Source organism: Anarhichas minor, unplaced genomic scaffold, assembly GCF_050575085.1.
Source record: "Anarhichas minor isolate MPS153535 unplaced genomic scaffold, ASM5057508v1 ptg000010l, whole genome shotgun sequence".
Taxonomy (NCBI): Eukaryota; Metazoa; Chordata; class Actinopteri; order Perciformes; family Anarhichadidae; genus Anarhichas; species Anarhichas minor.
Window position 1 is genome coordinate 13191959 of NW_027466456.1, and position 19927 is coordinate 13211885.

General features: G+C 41.0%; 3 protein-coding genes across 3 annotated transcripts in view; 1 reads left to right on the forward strand and 2 right to left on the reverse strand.

Annotated features, from left to right (window-relative positions):
* Nucleotides 1–2276: 2276 nt before the first annotated feature.
* On the reverse strand, nucleotides 2277–6828 carry abhd8b (abhydrolase domain containing 8b). Its single transcript, XM_076088655.1, has 5 exons — nucleotides 6486–6828; nucleotides 6029–6431; nucleotides 4944–5114; nucleotides 4163–4379; nucleotides 2277–3820 (listed from the first exon to the last, which is right to left on the reverse strand). Exons 1-5 carry the CDS (start codon nucleotides 6826–6828, stop codon nucleotides 3542–3544), a joined length of 1413 nt encoding a protein of 470 aa, XP_075944770.1. The 3' UTR covers nucleotides 2277–3541.
* A 4837-nt stretch (nucleotides 6829–11665) lies between these two features.
* Nucleotides 11666–15417, forward strand: dda1 (DET1 and DDB1 associated 1). The gene is made up of 5 exons (XM_076088258.1): nucleotides 11666–12010; nucleotides 12655–12735; nucleotides 12940–12991; nucleotides 13192–13253; nucleotides 13372–15417. Exons 1-5 carry the CDS (start codon nucleotides 12002–12004, stop codon nucleotides 13474–13476), a joined length of 309 nt encoding a protein of 102 aa, XP_075944373.1. The 5' UTR covers nucleotides 11666–12001; the 3' UTR covers nucleotides 13477–15417.
* A 3199-nt stretch (nucleotides 15418–18616) lies between these two features.
* The window catches only part of ano8b (anoctamin 8b), a 31841-nt gene continuing 30530 nt past the window's right edge, over nucleotides 18617–19927 (reverse strand). Inside the window, exons 19-20 of the mRNA XM_076088656.1 lie at nucleotides 19813–19923; nucleotides 18617–19351 (exon numbers count right to left, since the gene is read on the reverse strand). Of these exons, the coding sequence (XP_075944771.1) occupies nucleotides 18617–19351; nucleotides 19813–19923 (846 nt within the window). The remainder of the gene's footprint in view (nucleotides 19352–19812; nucleotides 19924–19927) is intronic.

Genomic DNA, 19927 nt, shown 5'->3' on the forward strand with positions numbered 1-19927 from the left:
GTTGAAATTATGAGACAGCGTGTTGTCTGTGTACCGACATTAAAACTATCACAACAGGTGGACAGGAGAGGGAACAGCCCGTAAAGAGGTTTTCCAACAAGTGATTGAGTTGAAAAAGATCGACAAATAATCCAAAAATGTCCACAAAGAGAAAAATTGATGCAGAAGGAAGAAAATGTAATTTAAGATGGGAAAGCGAATACATGTTTGTGCTTCAAGGAGAAAAACGGGTCTGTCTTCTGTGTTATGATGCGTGTCGGTGATGAAGGATACAATTCACGTCGGCATTTTGACACCATCGCAGACTGAGTTCAGGAACTAGCAGCAATCTAACAACACAGCTAGCTAAGAGACGAGATACGTCATCTATCAATGTTTGTAAGAGGCTCAAGGCAGACTTGAATGTAGCTGCCATGCGCAGGACGATGGCAGGGAGGGACATTAGTGATGCAGAGAGGTGACAAAAATAGCTTTGAACAAAGTGAATGTAATAACTTGTGTTTGATGATATTTGTCTTTGTTATTTTCTTTAATAGTTTGATCTTTGATAGAGTAATGTGGGTTTCTTAACCCTAAATTAAAATGATTTATGTTATAATAACAGAAATGTGCTTAAATATCATTTTACATTTATATAACTGCATGTACAATATTTTTACACTTGAATAAACAATAATCAAATGCAGAGAGAGTTATTTAACAATATGTTCGGAGTAGTTACAGTTATACAGTCTTACAGTTACAACCGGCCCTTTGAGGGAAACCATGACGCTGATGTGGCCCGGAGTGAAGATGAGTTTGACACCCCTGATCTACGTGAACATTTTCTGCAAAAGTTAAAACAGTTTTGATGATCTCACGTGAGAGATGTCAGTGCTCTTCTCACGTTGGCAGGGCTCGGTTGGAAAGACAATGTCACATATTTACGTTCACCAATCATGATGAAGCAATATTGACATCAAAATCTGATGACAGTTGTGGAGTTGTTAGCTAGCTAGTGCTCATCAAAAGACGTGACAGGAAACAGTGCCCTAAAGATTAAAAAGGAGGGCTTCTGACTGAAGGTTTATTAGTGAATAACGCTCCCAAAAACTCACCGCTGGGTTGCCTTTGAGCAAGGCACTTAACACCCAACTGCTTAATAGACTGTGGATAGGTGTTCAGTTCTTTAGTTAAATTACAACATAAAGGGCACAAAAGTCACTAAAATACAAGTTGAAAGATTATAAAATATAATATAAAAGACAGAGGATAAACTGGAAAACTCACAATACTTTACCTTGATACAATTTTAAATCAGCTGTTTGTGTAATCATTTTCAAAGGCAATCAGTTACAAAATTTTAAGACGCACAAGATACAAAATGAACAGTTTCCTCAAATTCAGCACAATCATATAAACAAAGTATCCATATATTCCAGGAAATGATGATCTTTTGTTAGCTCGAGTCTAAATACAAATCTGTCACATTTCTCTGACATAAGAAATACATTTCAATTGATTCATTGGAATCCCTACAATGTCCTTTCAATCTCTAAATACCAAACATGAATAGAAATACAATGTATAAAAATAATAATCTAAATAAAAACCATCAACACTGTTGAATCAGAAAGAAGATCTTTGCTTCATTCACACTTTTTCCAAATGAAACATCTGATTCTCTGTTAGAGGCTCAGAAGTTCGTGAACATTATAAATTCTACAACTATCGCAGCACTGAGAACATTTCGTCTAATGTTAAGACATACACACATTATTGCAGTGGTCACGAAACAGTCACAGAGGATTTAATAGCTGTCTGCCCTGTGGAGTTCAATGTACTGTCCATACATCAGACTCAACAATAAAACAGTTTTTGCAAAAATTTAATTCTAATTTATTGCAGCTTAACTTTATTTCTCCAAGTAACAAAAAATTGTAGAATAGCAGTTTTGGGGAGAAATAAATGCTTAATATTTATTTATAACAATAAATGAATTCATTCAAATCTTCTAGCGCTGACAGGCCGTTACAGTAAAAAAATGTTTTTTTGAAATAAGTATAATATATCAAACAACTGCCTACACAATGTTTTTTTTGCAGGAAATAGAGGAACCATCTTATACCACGTAGAAGTTGATAATTATGTCAGCAACTTTGGTTCACTTATTTTTACAGTGTATTAATGATCAAAGCTGCTACAGTAACAGCACATGGCTACATAATTCAATATTTTGAACAAACTGTAGTGTGCTACAGTTTGGGGTGTATATCTGTTGTCTGCTAAACCCTGCTGTCTCACTTCCCCTGATGCCTCCCAAGTCTTCTGATACAGGAGATTTGTGCTAAATCTTCTGGCCCATTCTGTGCATATAATGTTATGATTCATTGCTGAGCCTCAACTGTTGCTACATTAAGCAGGAAACACTTGACTGAACACACATTTCTCAGAATTATTGGAAGCATCAAATTTACTTTCACTTCTGTCTTTATCATTCTTCATTTGTTCAGCTTCACACGTCACAATTTAGTCACACAAAATAGAACCAGAGGCAGCTGAATCCCATAGGTCGTGTGAGTATGTAGGTAAGGCTGCTTCTAATCTTTGACCTTCTATTGTGTTGTGCACACATATTATTCTGGTTCACCTTAGATGCCGAATAACAAAAACAAATTCCCAAAATACTAAATGTACATTTCTAAATGAGAAGTGCCTTCCGATTTATTTTCAGTGCCATTTTGTGTAAAACACTGTGTGTCCACTTAAAACTCTCATCTCTACAGGAAGTTAGGTTTGAAATCTATCATTATATGTGATGGAATAATTGAGCTACACACACACACATACACACATACACACACACACACACACACACTCAAAGACATTTAACAGCTAGCTCAACATGTCACGATTTGATATTACACGTCAAGTAGGCAAATACATGAGGCTAGTTTAGCGCCCAACTTTTCCATAAGGTTTATGGCTTTGCTGCAGCTTTGCAGTCGTAGGGCAGCGTAACAGGTACTCAACCAGGAGCACGTTTCATACAAATCCTTGATTTTGCTTTACTTAGTCAGACCCGGCCATCAAGTGTTATCCTTTCTAAAATGTAGCTGTCAGTGTGGCAGGGGACACTTTTTGATTTGTCCAAAAAAAGTCAAATTGCATCACTTTTGCCGCTTGACAACTGTTAATTTCCACCCACGGCCTCATGGCAGTATGTTAGGCTACTGTTTCTGTCTCTAATTACCCTGGCGTCATCACCACCCTCCACTTCAAGGCACAGCTCCATCTTCCCTGATGTATGTCGAGGACAGACAGCTGTCAGCTGGAGAATGGACCACCAGCATCCTCTTTCCTTCAGCTCAGCAGCTGACATAACTGGACCCAAACTCGAATTCCCTGCATTGTGTCGCATACAGCTGGACCATTTCAGATAAACTGACTCTTTTGGCTCAGCATCAGGTTCACCAGCTAAAACCAGCTCAGATTTATCGGGACCTGCGAAGAGCCATGATATGGTGTAACAACCGTTTGAAGATTCAGCTTTAATCTTTAATCATTTCTTGGCCTTGCTGTTTGGCTTCTCCTCTGTGTTGATGTTTGATGAGGTCTGACTTGCAGTCGCAGGTCGGACCTCGGAAGGGTCAGCCTTGATGTTGTCAGATTGTGCTTTGGCAGTCTCTGGACGTGTTTTGGACTCTTTCTTCTGCGGTGGAGGGGTGGTCGGCTCCCACAGGATGAACTCATGCAGCAGTGTGTTGACAGCCTCAGGACACTCCATCATGACCATGTGACTGCCGTCCTCCAGGACTTTCAGGAAGGCCATTAGGAGGATCTGACAGACAGTTTAAAGCAAAAGAACAGGTCAGATTTTTAGAATCATCAAGATGTTTTGTGGCGCTGTCCTGCTTCCAGACCTCTGAATCACAGCTGGTTTTTCAGTCATTAGAATAGTATAACAAAATGAAACAAAAGGACAGTTCAGTGTAATTATCAAAATGCCAAAAACAAATCCATTTTTAATTATTGTGATCCGGACGAAAGACATGACTAATGTAGTTCTCTCAGTTCACTCTAACTAAACATTTGGTTCACAATATGACAGCAGTGTCTTTAGTAGCATCGGTATCCCTGCAGTTTAAATCTCGTGCTTTGGGGGTTGAAGAAGTGCATTCACCTCCGCCATGCGCTGGTCCTCTTCAATGGGGACAAACTTGTCATGCATGCCGTGAACCAGCAGGATGGGCACCGTGAGTTCAGCGTGGTAGACCTCATCCCCCTCAGGCCAGTACTGCCCACTCATCATGGCGCGTAGCACAAAAGACGACACGTTAAAGGCATTGTTGTCTTTCAGCAGCTGCTTCTCCTTGGCACCCTGCCGAGCAAAGCCAGCCCTGTCGGGGGCAGAGCGGAGGAGATTTACCTGAATTACAAATGGCTTAAAAGACAAAAATCAGGATTCTGAAGACAATAAACTGTGGGTGAAATGAACACAACACAGTGCCACATTAAGGTAAAATTTGCATAAATATGGCACTTGCCCGTAGCCAGCAACATCAATGTTTGAGTATCTCAGTTGGAACAGTTGTTGTTCACTTGGTTACAGCTTTTACAAGTTTCGGTGATTAAAGATCAGATCTTTGGACTGATGGACAGCCTTCGACCTCTGCTCATTAGATGAGCTTTCTCATATTTTACCTTGACATGATCACAATAGAGAATGTTTTCGATGCTCATTGTTTTTGTTTATTTTTGTCGTCCAAATGTGATTAGTAATTTTCATTACTTCTAAACAAATGTTAATCAATTTGAGCTACCTGCTGCAGCTTTAACCCTCATTTTATTCACAATACCTTATAACAATCAGTTATAGGAGAGCGATTATATGTTGATGCATGGTAACCGTTTTGGCTGGTAAAATTGTTACTGTTACTGTTACTGTTGCTGTTGCGTCTTACTTGAGAAAGCTCCACGCTAGCAGCGGCGAGAGGCAGTGAAGCACACAGGTGGGCAGGTTGAAGATGGAGCAGAGGCTGGGCTCCAGAGCTGTGGGACCACCTCCGTTGATCATCACCATCTTGTGGATCTGCTCCGGATACTCGTGGGCCAGGAAGGTACAGAACGATACTCTAGGAGAGCAAAGCAGAAGACTGGTTACAGGACAGGATAGAAGAATCAAGGTAACCATGCTTTTCCCTTTGTGGTAGTTACCCTTTTTTGATTGTGCATATCTGGAAAGTGTTTGGATTTAAGTATTTGGAGAATATGAAGCAAATACTGAATAAGAAATGAAAGCTCTGTAACATTATAATATTGGATAGCTGCAGCAGTAAAATAAACAGTGAGTAATGTAGGAAGGGACAGTGTCAGTTACTTCTCACAATTTTGTCAGAACATAGTGGAAAATACACTATCTCCCAGAGCCCAAAGCAACTTCTCCAAATTCCTTGTTTTATGTGACCAACTGTCCAAAACCTAAAGCAACTCTGTAATTTCTGCTAAATTATAATCAATGTGGCTGCAAGTGGCACTTACAACACAGCGTAGTGTATCTGTTACACTGCAATATCTATCTAAAGTTTTCTAACACGCGCTAATATTAACCACCATAAGGTACCAAGTGCAGCTGCACGTAACGAATTGCGCAATGGTGCATCTTATGCTTATGAATTCAAACTTTTCATTTGTAAGAGGGAGATTTAGTTATTTCTCCTTCAAAACCGTGATCTGATTTTAAGAAAGAGAAGCTGGAACTGGCAAATGTGTGACATTTTTCAGAAATTAATGAAATGATTAAGCAATTATAAAAGTGTAAACTCAAACTAAGTTGATATAATTATACAATATGTAAATGAGAAACATTCTTACATTGCCTGTTTGGGCTTAATATTAATGGCAACAAAACTAATAAATATGCAGTTAAGTGTCTTTCGCTTTCTCACTTTAATTGTGATGTTTAACTATTTTTCGGCATATCCTGAAGTCTTCCAAATCCTCTCTGTCAATACTATGTGCTACATGAATTTTGTGATCTTAAATTTACCCGTAAGAATGTCCTATGAGAATATTCCTCTTGCGTGCATATCTCTTGAAGATAAGTCTCATATCCTCAGCTAGGGCATAGAAAGTGTATGCAGCAGCTATCTGCGGTGCTGAGCTGGCTCCGTGACCTGCCAGGTCCGGCGAGATCACCTCATAGCCCAGCCTGGAAAAGAAGTCCACTTGGCTTTTCCAGATGTCCAGTGAGCCTCCCACTCCATGGATGAAGAACAGAGCCACGTCTGCATGTGTCCCTTTACAGGCCGATATCTTCCTCTCACAGTCGATCACCACAGTGCGCTTGGGCTTCCTCCTGCGCTTCCTGGGTTGCTGCGACTGGTCAGTCTGCCCAGCAGCAGGTGTCTCTCCTCCTCCTGCTGCTGTTTCAGCTGTCCCATCTATTCCAGCTGTGACAGGCTCAGACCCGGCCTCAGGGATGTTGACGGGTGCCGAGGACTTACCGCAGTCAGTCAGTTCAACCTCTACAGTGTTGTTTGGTTCTGCCTCTCCATTCTGGCAGTTTTTCAGCTCTGCACTCGCCCTGTCACCCAAGTTCTCAATGAAAAGCTGTCCATTACGATATACTGTGATCTTTCGTTTGCAGCTGACAGTCCCACCGGGCCCAGTGGGCTCCTCCACCACCGGCCGGTCGGGGATGATATGTCGAACCCGCAGGACGCGGCCTGGTTTCACCTCCACAAACTCATAGCCATCCGTGGATTCTGAGGTTTCTGCAGGAACCACAACGTTAGCCGACTTTGAGGTGAGGCAGCAGAGAAGACCCTCCATAAAGCTGGTCAGCATGGCTGCCAGTCTGTAGGGAACACAGTCATGTAAAAACACACATAAATCAACACACGTAAATGAAACAGGAATATCACAGAAAACCTAAGGCACATGAATTATAATAAATGAACCATGTTTATATCTCTATCTAAGCTCTAGAAATTGCACATTTATGTGTACAAAACATCATTCATCATATCATTACAATAATATGCTCTACTTACTCCCAAACATCAGTCTAAGCATCTGCCCCAATATCGCTCTATTACTACTGTTTTGCATTGTTTTGTCATGCCATTTTTAATAAATGAGCATTTGGAAACCTTAAATGTACCATTCAACGAAGCAAACAAGTTATTTTGCCTTTACAATCTAGCATCTAACTACAACTCACACCCTTGAGACTTTCTGTCAGACGTAACTGAGCAGCATCTTCCCTCAGCGCAGACTTTGAGGGTATAAATAGACGGGACCAGTAATAGCTCCTTGAGTTAAAGCTGTCCGACATGTGATCACTCTGCAGTGGCACATATTGTCTGTCAAAACCACCAAACAACCAATCGTAACTAATGGTACTTTAATATGGCTTAGTAAGTCAATCATACTAGAAAATAAAGGAGAGTTAGATTACTTAAATGTGTAAAATTAGGCTCATATAGAGAACACACACATTTGAAGAATCACACGCACATTCAGTTGATCTAAGTCGTGGCAGTCTTCACATGATGATTTGGAAAAACTGTAGGCTCACGTTGAAGATAAGGATTTCATATTTACTTGTTACACCCACCCACAATACCAGATCGGCTTCTTGATGAGCTCCAAACTGCTAATTTTGAAAAAACGTGAAAAGAGAGGTAAATATCTGAAGAATGGATGAGACTGTATAATACATACTCATACAGACTTCAGGTACAGTATACAGTATCTGTTAGGTTGTCAGTTGATTATCAACCATGGCAACAGTACAGCAGCCGAGCAGGGTCTGCAAGTCTCTCTGCTGGTGTCATTATCCTACCTTCCTGTCACTCCCCTCCCTGCTAGAGGGGATTATACGCTCTGTCTAAGTCCACAATCTGTTTATCTCCTCTCTCGATGAAAACAGTGACACTGCGACAACAGTTTTACCTTCTGCGGGATTTGTTGCATCTTTTTCTGCACTTGCAACCCCATCAGCCACTTTCATTTGGGGATTATGGACACAATGTAATACAGCATTCCTGCTTCGCTGGCGATTCTTAGACCCTTTCTGCTTACACTTGCACATACTTTTTATCCAAACAGCAGTGTTGTACAGTGCTGTGTGCAAACTGACAAAGCAGGCCAGTTTGATATCACTGTGGGTGACATGTTTACCTCTAATATTATTCTCATATCAAAAGGCGTCCATTATCCAGACACAAGGTGTGACGTTTTCTTCTGTTCTGCAACCTCTGTTCTGTTTCTAAGTGTCCATTCAACATTGACACTAGAATAGACATATCTTTTACAGTCCTTTTCTACCCTTACAGACATAACAAACTCCCATTTATCCTCCATGCCTCCCTTTAAAATTGTTCCACTCATCCAACTCAGATATTAGAATCGCAACTTTAAGACAGACTGCTGCTTTGAGGTAGAAACCAAATATAGAGGTGCTGTTGTGTGGTAAAATCCTGTCCTTCCATGTATTCCCTAGACTCTTTTTCATCGCAGTCACTGTGATCTAATCAAAACGTATTAATCAATGGGTAGAGCATAGATTATTTCACAAGGAAACCCCAGGACTGACACCAACATAAGAAGGGATTGCAGGGGTCCAATCTTTCTCCTAATTGATGCTGTGAGAATATCCTGCATGGTGCATGATGCATGTGCATGTTGATTCAACTCTCACATGTATTGCATATCTTAATTAATTCCGTTTGGTAGAATACACAATCTTTAAATATATCTGTGATACAAATGATTAGCCCTCACCATTACAAACCAGAGGACAGGAGAACACTGCTTCTGTGCTCCTTTTTTAAGCAGAATCAGACCTGCAAATACCTGCCCAGTACTACCACTGTAGTGAAGCATGTCAGGTGTTAACTGCTGTAATAAAGGGCAAATGATGACGGACGGTAATGAGGTAAAGGCAAGGACCCCAATTTCAATTTCTACACCCCAATTATCAAGCTGGTCCAAGGATTGAACTGTCCACCTCACAGTCACAACGCTGCTTCCCTAACTGAATGTTCTCTTCAATAATATCCCAGTGCTGTGTCTCATTATTGTGTGAGTCTGCTTCCTTGTGCTTGATGTTTTTACATTTGGACATTGTGCTGAAGCACTGCAGTAAGTTTGATTCGTCTTGTGGTTACAACTCTAACGTTATAGCTTCTGTTGACAGTGACTGCAAGAGGCTGTTATATAACGATTCCCGCAGGTCAGACACAATCACAGTGGGGACTGATGCCCAGAAAAGAGTAGACGCTGTCACGGGGATTAAAAACAACTACAGTAACTAGGTTTACTGGCGTGCTAAATAATGTGTCACTAAACATTGAATCCTGATCGTGTATTGCACTTGCTTGCTGTTGTACGCCACAATTTAAATCAAATAAATGAATAATGCTGCTTATCTTTGAAATATATCTTTTGTTATGGACTGCATTATAGTATTGTGCAAATATACCATCACTATCTGCATGCTGCTTTGTATGTAGACAAATGCTCCAAACACAACCGTTTACAATGTTCAGCAAAAAGGAATTCATTCAAAAATAAACAGATTTTGAGTAATTTGTGCATTTTCAAATTGGACAGTTATTGTGGCCCTTAAACAACAACGTTAAGCAGATTCATATTATAATTAGATACCAATTCGAGCAAAAAGAAAAAGAACTGTTTACACAGGAAACAACGTGAGGGTTTCATTGCATACTAAATAAAGTGTGTTGCTGATTTTAGTAGAATACAACTTGTTGATCTGGTGAAGCTAGTGGTCCACATCTATTCACTGATAACAATAAAGCCAGTTAGAATGCCACTCACTGCCGTCTGATGCAGAAAATGAGGCAAGTGCTAGAATGTTTTCCCTTTAAGTCTACTCTGTTGATACATTCAATTGAATTTCACATTTTTATATCACTCAATAACCCGTCTGTCTCCTTCAACTGCAACGCAACTTGATATGTAGCGACCTCTTATCTGTTGCCAATAATCTACAGGATAGCCTACTATAACAAAACAAAACAACACAAGGCAAGTAAAAAGAGGTGGCATGAAAGAAAAAATGCTTACCTGTATATTTCCAACAACTCCGGTTGAAATATGATCAGATTAATGTGGTTTTCTTACGAAGCATCGAAGAAGTAGACGAGCTATAATCTGTTGCAGGCAATCCAATAATCTAATTTATCTGGATTCTGTTGTCCTGTAGGTAGCCTCCACATGGCTGCCAGCACTAGCCTACTGACAGCAGATCTCTCTGTGCGGTTCAGAGGTAGATCCAAAATATATGCGTGTGCCAGCACCCCACTTCCATGTTGGAATGCTTGTGAATGCGCTTGGAGATGCGCCGGAGCTCCGCCGGTTTGATGGCTTCGCGTTTATTTAATCCATCAAAGTGAAACATCCGTGATCAGTTAAAGGATGTGAAGAGCTGCCCCCTGCTGCTATCTGACGCGAGACAACTAATGGATATTTTTTTGAAACATAAAAACGTCTCTATTTAGTATACAAAGTAAATACAAGTATTATTACCAAATAATAGCCTCATTGAATTTTTAATTAATTGATTTTTTCAAATACGTAAACAACGTGAAAGCAACAACAAGCCACATGTAAAAAGATCATCTTTCCCTATAGAGGCATTATTGTGACGTTAATATTCATATTCATATTATTGTGTACTTTTTAATTTTAATGCAACATTGTTTTTCCTGAAACTTTCATGCAAATAAAGCCACATTGTTTGCACACCTCTTGCCATCATAACTGTTACTTGAGGTGGCGAACAGTAAATCATATCTTAAAATCCTTTAGAATGTGTTGGTTTGTTAATTAAATAACACATTTCATTACTTGAATGCTTCAAAGTTCCTTCAACTGTACATTTACAAATGTTGCTGTTTTGAGTTTCCTCTCCTAGTAATATGTCACTATTTTAAATGTTAATTTTGTACATGTTGTCATATCTGTTACACACATTTCCTTAAGATACCATTGAAATATATGTTCCACAGTAGCTGCTCCATCTCATCAGCATCCCATTCTCCAGCACCATAAGGAGCTTGTGCTGTGGCAGTTGCCATGGCAGTTGTTGCTAAGTAACTATTTGTAAAAAGTCCAGTTGCAGGTGCCAGTGAGGTGTGAGGAAGAGCACAGAAATGAAGACGTAGCAAACCCACTGAGATAGTTAAAGCTCTCCCTCCAGCTGTAACACATTAAGGTTAATTCAAAGTGTATCTCTTTATACAGATATGAACATAACACAGGATATGTTGGTATTGATAAGTATCATAGAGAGTGAGATAGCTGAAAATAGCATACACCTATACCTGGGTATAAAAAAAGATTATAATAAACGTTTTAAATATCAGTAAATATTTGGGTTCAAGTAATATCAAGCTTTTGATTCTTCCACAACTCCCTCACAAGATGCCCAGCACCAATTCACAGTTAAAACATCTCTTAATTGGGTGAACTTTGTGTGGTGAGTAGCTGGTGATGCTGTTTTTATTTTTTCATAATGATGCTCATCATGTGGGAGAACAAGATTCCCCAGTCAATATTTATGATGATATAATGATATGTCGTGTTTAATGATTGGCTGTCGGGTGAAGCTACTAGCACGTGGGAGCAAGTCTAGACCAATGGGCGCTTTCGGGGCGTGGTCAGTGTAGCACCGCTACCTTTCAGCCATCATGCTAGTTGAAGAACTCCTGGGCAACTAGCTTTGCTAACTCATGCAATGACATACTGGGTTCATTTCTCTGCGTGTACATCATTGTTTTTCATGGACACTGGGATATAGAATGGAAACAGCTACTCGTGTGTGAAGATCCTTGTTTTCTTTGACAAGAGGGTCCGATAGGACAGTTGTTTCGGTTAACTAGCTTGTAAGCTAGCGCGGCTAACCTTAACATATTGCCTGCCATCACGACCAGCACATCGGACACCAAGCCAAGTCGGAGTTGCGACGTTGGGAATTTCTACCATCATCATGGAGAAGGTATGTAGTCCACATACACCAGGCGTGTAACGTTAGCTTAATCCCACAGTACACCGAGGGCATATGGTAATACTGAGCTAGCCGACTGAGGGTAACAGATAGCTGCTAGCCACACCTGCTTCTCCTGTCGGCATTCACTCACCGAGGCCAAGCCGGGGCATCGGTTTGTGCTCTGAGCTGCTCAGCTGTGACTTGCTCATTTGAAACCACGTTGTGTACACTGTATCCGATATCATGTCCAGTTGGGGGGTTACTGGGGACGTTACAGGGAGAGTAGCAGGCCCGGTAGCGTGCATGGGCTGCTAGAAGAGGGAACGCCCAGCACTGACTCAGTGACTGGTATGTTATTGTCTGTAACGTTAGTCATTTGCATGGAGTCCTCAACTGTGTCTTTATCTAACATGAGCTGTAGTAGAAAACTATTGATCCGGATGCCAAGCGATAATTTGGACTGCTGTTATAAAATGCCACAGGAGAATTAGCATGTTTGCTGAAGTAGTATAATATTTGTGTAGAGCAGATAGACTGATGATTTGGGATGGGATTTGTAGTTTTTAGGGTCAGATTAAATGCTAAATGAAAGAAACCAGCGCTGGGTTGTATATTAATATCCCCCCCCCCCCCCCCCCCCCCTCTTCCTACAGGCGGATTTCTTGAAAGGACTTCCTGTCTACAATAAGAGCAACTTCAGCAGATTTCATGCAGACTCTGTTTGTAAAGCATCTGTAAGTAGCCTCTGATAATATTTATATCACCAGACTGTCATTTTTAATCCTAAGGAATATTTGCTATGGATGAAATGCTTGACTATTGTCTAAAATATTTGCTCATTCTCGAGATAAATCAATTAGAAACAATCAAGAAGCTTAATTGCACACAAAACATCATATAATCTGTAATTTGTAACCTTTTTCTGTCCTGTTTTTCAGAATCGGAGGCCCTCTGTGTACCTTCCAACACGAGATTACCCCTCTGAACAGAGTAAGTACTAAACTCATAGCAAAACGGGAGGAAAAATACTTTAAACTATTACTTATTTTAAGTAAGGCTGTATTAACAGAAGCTTTCTGTACAGTAGTTGGTCAATGATTTGTTTTCACTAAGAGCATAGTTGTTTTTTTTTTGTAATATATTTTCAACATATTTTTTCAAGTAATGTGCTGACTGTGTTTGTTCTACAGTTATTGTAACAGAGAAAACCAACATCCTCCTGCGTTACCTCCATCAGCAGTGGGACAAAAAGGTGAGCGTGTGCATTCCTTTGGAGATCGTTTTATTAATCTGGCTTCTCTTATTGATTCATCTTTGGTCGTTGGATTGTTAATTATAAACTGTGTGATTTAATCATTTGTGTCTCACAGAATGCAGCAAAGAAAAGGGAACAGGAGCAAGGTGAGGGTGACAGTCCGGCACCCCCAAGGAAGATCGCCAGGACAGATAGCCAAGAGATGAACGAGGACTCATAAGTGTGTGTGTGTGTGTGTGCGTGCATGAGAGAGAGTGTGTGTGTATGCAGAGTGTAGCCAGTCCAAACTAACGATAACAAAGGATAATCCCACCAGTGTAAATATTTCTGGCCATTCTGCACTATGGCAGGATGCCTTTACTGGTATTAAATTAAGAGTCACTCTCAGAGAATTGGGGACAATTCAAGTCAACAAAGCAGCCATTCATAGTGTAAAGAGTGTGTGAGTGAAAATAATGTGACCAGAAAAGATCTGAAAGTCACTGTGGGTCACTGACAGAACAGTGCCGCTGTTAGGGAGGGAACTTTATACTGATGTTTTTTTGTTTAAATCTTTGCTGGCTATTCTCTGTGTAGTAGTACATGTTCGTATGCATGCTGAGCTGTGAGTGTGTATTGTACTGTATGTGTGATGTGAATGACCAGTTGAAACAAATGTCAGAGTAGATTTTAAGATCAGAGAGGGACTTGACAGGAGTCACACTATCCTTAAAAACAGTCTCATTACTGGCACATGACTTGTAGCCATCTGTCACCTGGAGAGTCTGTCCTGATTTGTGCAAAGATAACTTTTTGTTACTGTTTTAATTTTATTATTACTATTATTGTTTATGTATGGCAATGAGCTTCCTGCCAGCCACAGTGCCCACCCTCTCGATTTCACTGCCCACTCTGCGGCCACACGGGGGCAATTCGACATTTCTTCACACTGTTTGAATCAACAGAACCAAGACTGCACTGTGAACAGAACAGCACCAAGTAGAAGCAACTCTTCCAGAATCCCCCGTAGATGTGTGTTTATGGTGAATATGCATATCTTCATTCTAGTCTGGGACTTGTGCTCGTAGGATAAATGTCGTGTTGGTGTTTCTGAGAAATGTTTTACACCCAGCACCAACTTCTGGCTAATTGAGGCTAGTAAGAATGGGACTTTCTGTGAGTTTTAGCTGTTCTTTCATCAAAAGATTTGAAGGAAAAAGTAGGGCTCAAATATGGATTTGTGACATTGGATTTTCAGTTGTGCAACACGGTAACAGCAAAGATATTGGAGAGAAAAAAAAATCTCAAATGTCTGGAAAAGGGAGAAAATAATACATTATGATGTGTGTAAATAATTTCCAGGACCAGAATTAGTTTATCTAATTGAGTATCTTTGTGTCTGCCTTTTTTTTTTTTTTTTGTAAAATAATACATGCTTATGGATACAATAGAAAGGAAGAAAAGAGCCCCGGTGCCCAGTGGAAGTTACCTTCCCTTGCATGTTGATGTTTTCACAGCTGGGTATTATACTTCTGTAATACAGTAATACAACTCGAGGGGTGTTGAGGTTGTGGCGTTCTCTTGTGTGACTGTGGAAGGTATCAGCCTAGAGGCCTTACAACCTGTCATCATGGTTCGGACCTTTTAGCGCCCCCAGCTCAGGGCCCGGGATAGCTGTGCAGTTGGTCCTGTCCTTGCGACAGCCCTGGATGGTTTTTGTCTGAGAGCTGGCTTAGATGTACACAGGGCGGTTGAAAGAGGTGTTATATTTTCAGCCATAGAATGCACAAAATAAGCATGCACAGCAAAGTGCAGTCGCCATCCTGCCTTGTTCCTGAGCTTCAGTTTGTATTGGTGTCATATACTGTACAATACTGAATAAAGCTTTTTTTTTTTTTTTTTTTTTTTTAATAATATCACTGCCCAGCAGAGTCGCATCAAAGCCTCCTGTTCTTCCTGTCCTTTTTTTTTTTTCAGTGGATGCTGTAATGTGGGTTGACATTGTGGTCAGTCATCTTCCTACTTGCAGTGTAAATGCTGTCTGTGTCTGAAGTGTAAAACCACATTATGCTTCTGCTCAGATAGACTGTTCTATAACACCCTAAGCCTTGCCCCATCTCATGTGTGTTAGATCAGACATGTTCTTTTTAGCTTTGCTGAAATAAAACTGGATTGAAACTGGGGTTTTGTCATGTGGTACTTCTAATAGATTATTTTACCGACTTGATTGTTATACCCAGTGTTGAAATCAGCATTTGAGAGTCAAGAAAGAAATGTGCAGTCAGGAGCAAGTTATCACAACACATGAAATGCATTTGAAATAGTTTTATTAACTATTTTTCAGGTCTTACAAAAATATGACAAAATAAATTAAAATAAATAAATAATCCCATTTCTCAGTATTTTGTACGGCTGTACATTGGAAGAGCATATGATGTTCAGTCAGTGAGGCTTCCATTAAGATGTCTTATCTTAAACTGTTGAGGTTAGGGTCAGGTTTGAATGTAGCTGTGGTGGGAACCTCAACTGTTAACATCCAGAAGAAAATGGACTAAATTCTGGGTTTTCTAGTACCGTCTAGATTAGCCCAAATCTGTTAAAGAACTGCTGTTGCTTTGATAGTGAATTACAGACGGCTGATGGGTCTCAGCTGTCTGAGCTGCTGTCCTTTAGCGAGGGACGCCTGTGCATGGCCCGGTGCTGTCTCATCTCTTGAAGCGTTCAGTGATGCCCAAGATCTGGTCATTTACTTCAACCATTACGTCTTTAAAGACCTTCATATTAACAACATGCAGATGTTGCTGCAAAGAGTGCAAGGATGAAAGAAGGGATAAGTTGGCTAAAGTTGAAGTGTAAGTTGTCCCTGAATAAGAAGGAACTACGTACATGAAGGTTTGACCTAAACCGTTGCTCTTGCCACCTCTACTTTAATACCTGGGCTCTATTGCATCATGGTGTTACTCATCCCTCAAATCCAATTGCTGCAGGAATAAAGGATTCGATGAGACGATGCTCAGCTACGCTTACCATCCTGTTCTCTATCAAGTGTCCCTTTAACAATGACCAGCCTGCGATGCACAAAGACACTGAAGATATTACATTTCGCTCAGCCTTGCACTTCTGTAATGGACAATGTGTTCCAAATATAAAAAAAGAACATAGTTTAGATTGACAGTAAAATTATACTGTGACCATACAAATTGATGTCCTGTCTATTTCCTTATTGCATTTAATGTCACTAAGATCTTTTTGCCTGTCAGCGGAAGTACATTTTTGTGTTTTCTTTAGGCATGTGACTGGACTTTACTTATTATGAAGTTGTTACAGACACATGAAAGCAGCAACGAAATTTAAAAAGCAGTTTGAAGTTCAATGCCATCGTCACTCCTCGATTAGACAAATTCTGTAAGCACAAAGCGGTAGATGGATGAGATAATTGTTATTATATCAATTGTGAGTCAGGAGGGGATTCCTCACATTAAACGTGAGACAGGTGGGAGCTGAGAGAGCTGACAACGGAAATTGAAGGGACACAAATAAAAGATGCATAGAGTGGGTGGTGATAATGCAGTAGGACGTGTGCTGCGAGTGGGGGAGTTAGTGTAGACTTACAGTATATAGTAATACATGTAAGTCTACAACAACTCAGTGTTATTGCCAAAATCCTTGCCAAAGGTGATGGAAATGCATAGTTAATGTTTCTGACTCTCAACCTACAGTGTGATGGCCTCATCTAATGTCACCATAATACATTTTCCCTTCAAAGTGTTCTCACACTGCAGCCTGACGCCCTACTGTTGCGGTCCCTGCTGCACACTGATGACTAGACACTGGTGTGATGGGTCAACATCGATTCACAACAAGCTGTTCAGCGACACATTTTGCTATGCAAATATACTCTGGCGCCACCTTCTGGAGACCCTGCAGAAATGAAATACCTGTTAATGTTCGATGGTGGGTTTGCTTACTAGAGTTGCGTAATGCATACCATAAACAGAGTTGTACATGATCAACAGAACATAGAGTACAAGTACATCTTGGATGAACAGTATAATCCAAAAAATACCGCTCTGGTTAAAAAAAGTAAATTCCCATCAGCAGCACTGTGATAAAGCAGTGCAGCAAATGGTGCGTATACAAAAGATATGGAGCGCAACACAGATAAGAGCAAGTATTGTAAAATGACAAAAAAAAACATCTCAATATTTAGGGAATGCCATAGTTGCTGAGAGCAGGGGCAGGTGAGTAGATAGCATGTACTGTGTGAAAGGAGAAAAGCTAAACAACCCAGCGTTTGCATAATGGTATGAGGCAGGCTGGTGTCGGTCCTCTCTCCTGCAGAGCGAGATAGGTTTCTATGCAGGGCGTAAGGGTGTAGTGCAAATGTTACTTCTTTAACTCTGCGCTCGTTTGCCAAGTCTGGTTAGAGTTTGTGAAATGAAGCACCATCTGTGTTTACAAGGCGCTCTACAGGGTTGGATGGAGGACAGCAGCTTTCCATGCTCAAGATCACCTTCATCGACTTCTGCTTATTTATTTTTTTTTTTGCTTTTTTTTTTTTTGTCTGTCTTGGAAAAAATACTGGTACATGAAAGCTCAACTTACTAAGCTCTTTACTTCCTTTTCGAGCAAATCTGCTACTTTCACAGGATGGGAAGAAGGGATCAAAGCTCAGACATCACCTCTGCTTTGAAAATAAAGCTGGTGATACATCAGGGATGCTTATTAAGGGAGGGTTTGTGTGATGATTGATGAGAATAATTCAAACTGATTGATATTGCTTTTCCATTTTTTTCCACTTCAATGTATAAGTGAAGGGCCCAAGAATTCCTCACAGTTCAAATTAGACAATATCTATTGATCGCTTGTGTTGTGATGGCTAAAAACATTCTCCGAAGGTATTTGATGTACAATCTGTGATCCTTTCATACTGTTTAAGCTTTTTTATCTTTTTCCTCCACAACAGGCTGTTATGTCCTAGTTGGAGACCAACGAGATGCTTACAATTTATGACTAGAAGAAATCAAGAAACAGCTCTCTGCTTTAAAGGCTTGAAAATATTAGAAACGCAGCTCATGCATTTCTTTATGTATTGCAGACAAGGAAGGATTTGTGTGTGTGTGCGTGTGTGTGTTTATTCGGTCATGATAAGAGGGCTTACGTCTTTCTTATGGAGCCTGTTTTTTTTTGTCTCTCATCCAAAAAGCTAACCAAAACAACAGTCACCTCTCATCAGTTTCATCTTCTCCTCTCTCTTCTTCAAGTACTTCTACACATAGCCTGTGATAGCACAGAAGGTAGGTCATGCCTCTCCTCACAGGAAACACATCACTTCCTCTGTTGAGATGTAACCAACGGCAAGTTTGTTCTTTATGGAGCTACTAGACTTTAGAGCCGGCCGGGTCCGAGTCTGTTGCGTGTCCGTTCTCTGACCCTTCCCCTCCAGGCGAGGGGATCTCGTCTGGAACACCGTTCAAGTCAGACCTGGATGGTTGTCTGTCTGACGTCTGTGATGATGATCCTTCCCCGGGTCTGGGCAGCGCAGCCCCGTTTACACACGTCCCGCCCTCAGATTTCCCAAAGTTGAATAGTTTCCCAGGGTTGAAGGCTTTGCTGGGTGACTGAGAACGCTCCTGAGAGCTGCTACCTGATGATGATGATGCTGTAGCTGTGGCGTTAGCGGCTGTGGTGGCAGCCCCAGAAGCCGCAGCACCCTCCTTCTTATTCTCAGGTGACTTGAGGAATTTGAAGCTCAGGAACCCGGGCAGCTTGGGCTCATTTCCAGTGGGAGACTGAGGAGAGCGGGCGCCACTCGAGGAGAACTTACTCTGCAGCGGGATGATCTGTTTCAGCTTCATCACGTTATTGCTGGCCAACAGAGAGCTGGGCCTCTTGGGTTTGTCCGACCCGCTGCCCCCTCCTCCTCCTCCACCCCCAGCACGTGATTTGCTGCTGTGACTTTTGTCATGGTGGTGATCCCCAGAGGAGTCGCCCTTGCTGTCGTCCCGCTCCCTTTCCCTGCGGGCCATATGCTCCGCCTGCCTCTGCCTCTCCTCCTCCTCCCTCTTCCTCCTCTGCAGCTGCTGGTAATGCTGCTGCGCCTGCCGCTCATGCTTCTGCAGAGGAAGAGAAACATTCCCACAATGTATTTACTAGAATCAGCAACCCAGCTAACCATTACAATACTGCAGTGCTACCCATCGAACAAATCCCTCGCCAAGAATCCCGCATTACCACTGCAGGGGCCACTACAACAGCCCAGTCTTTTTTCTACCTTCTACCAATTGTCTTTCTCAAAAGCATCATCACTAAAATATCACCACAAGTTTAAAATAAGCAATTTAGTTCCAAAAAGAAAGCTGCAGTGTCGCAGTACAGCTTGTTTGCAGCAGAAAGTTTGGCACCTCTGATAGCTACTACTATAGATTTTTCTTACAGTACAGAACTCTGCACATAATGAGGTTGTCTTTTGAAGGCTTGTTCGAACCACCTGAATAATTATTGAACTTCATCCCACTCTTAAAACGTATCCCAGACAAATATAAATGTGTTTTTCTCTTGCTGTCACTTTATTTACCTTAAAGGCCTCCCTGCGCTGATAATCCAGTTTAGCTATCTCCTCTCGAACCCATGTAGGAATGTCAGGGATGGCCACATGGATGACGTACTTCAGGAGGACGGCAAAGTGCTGC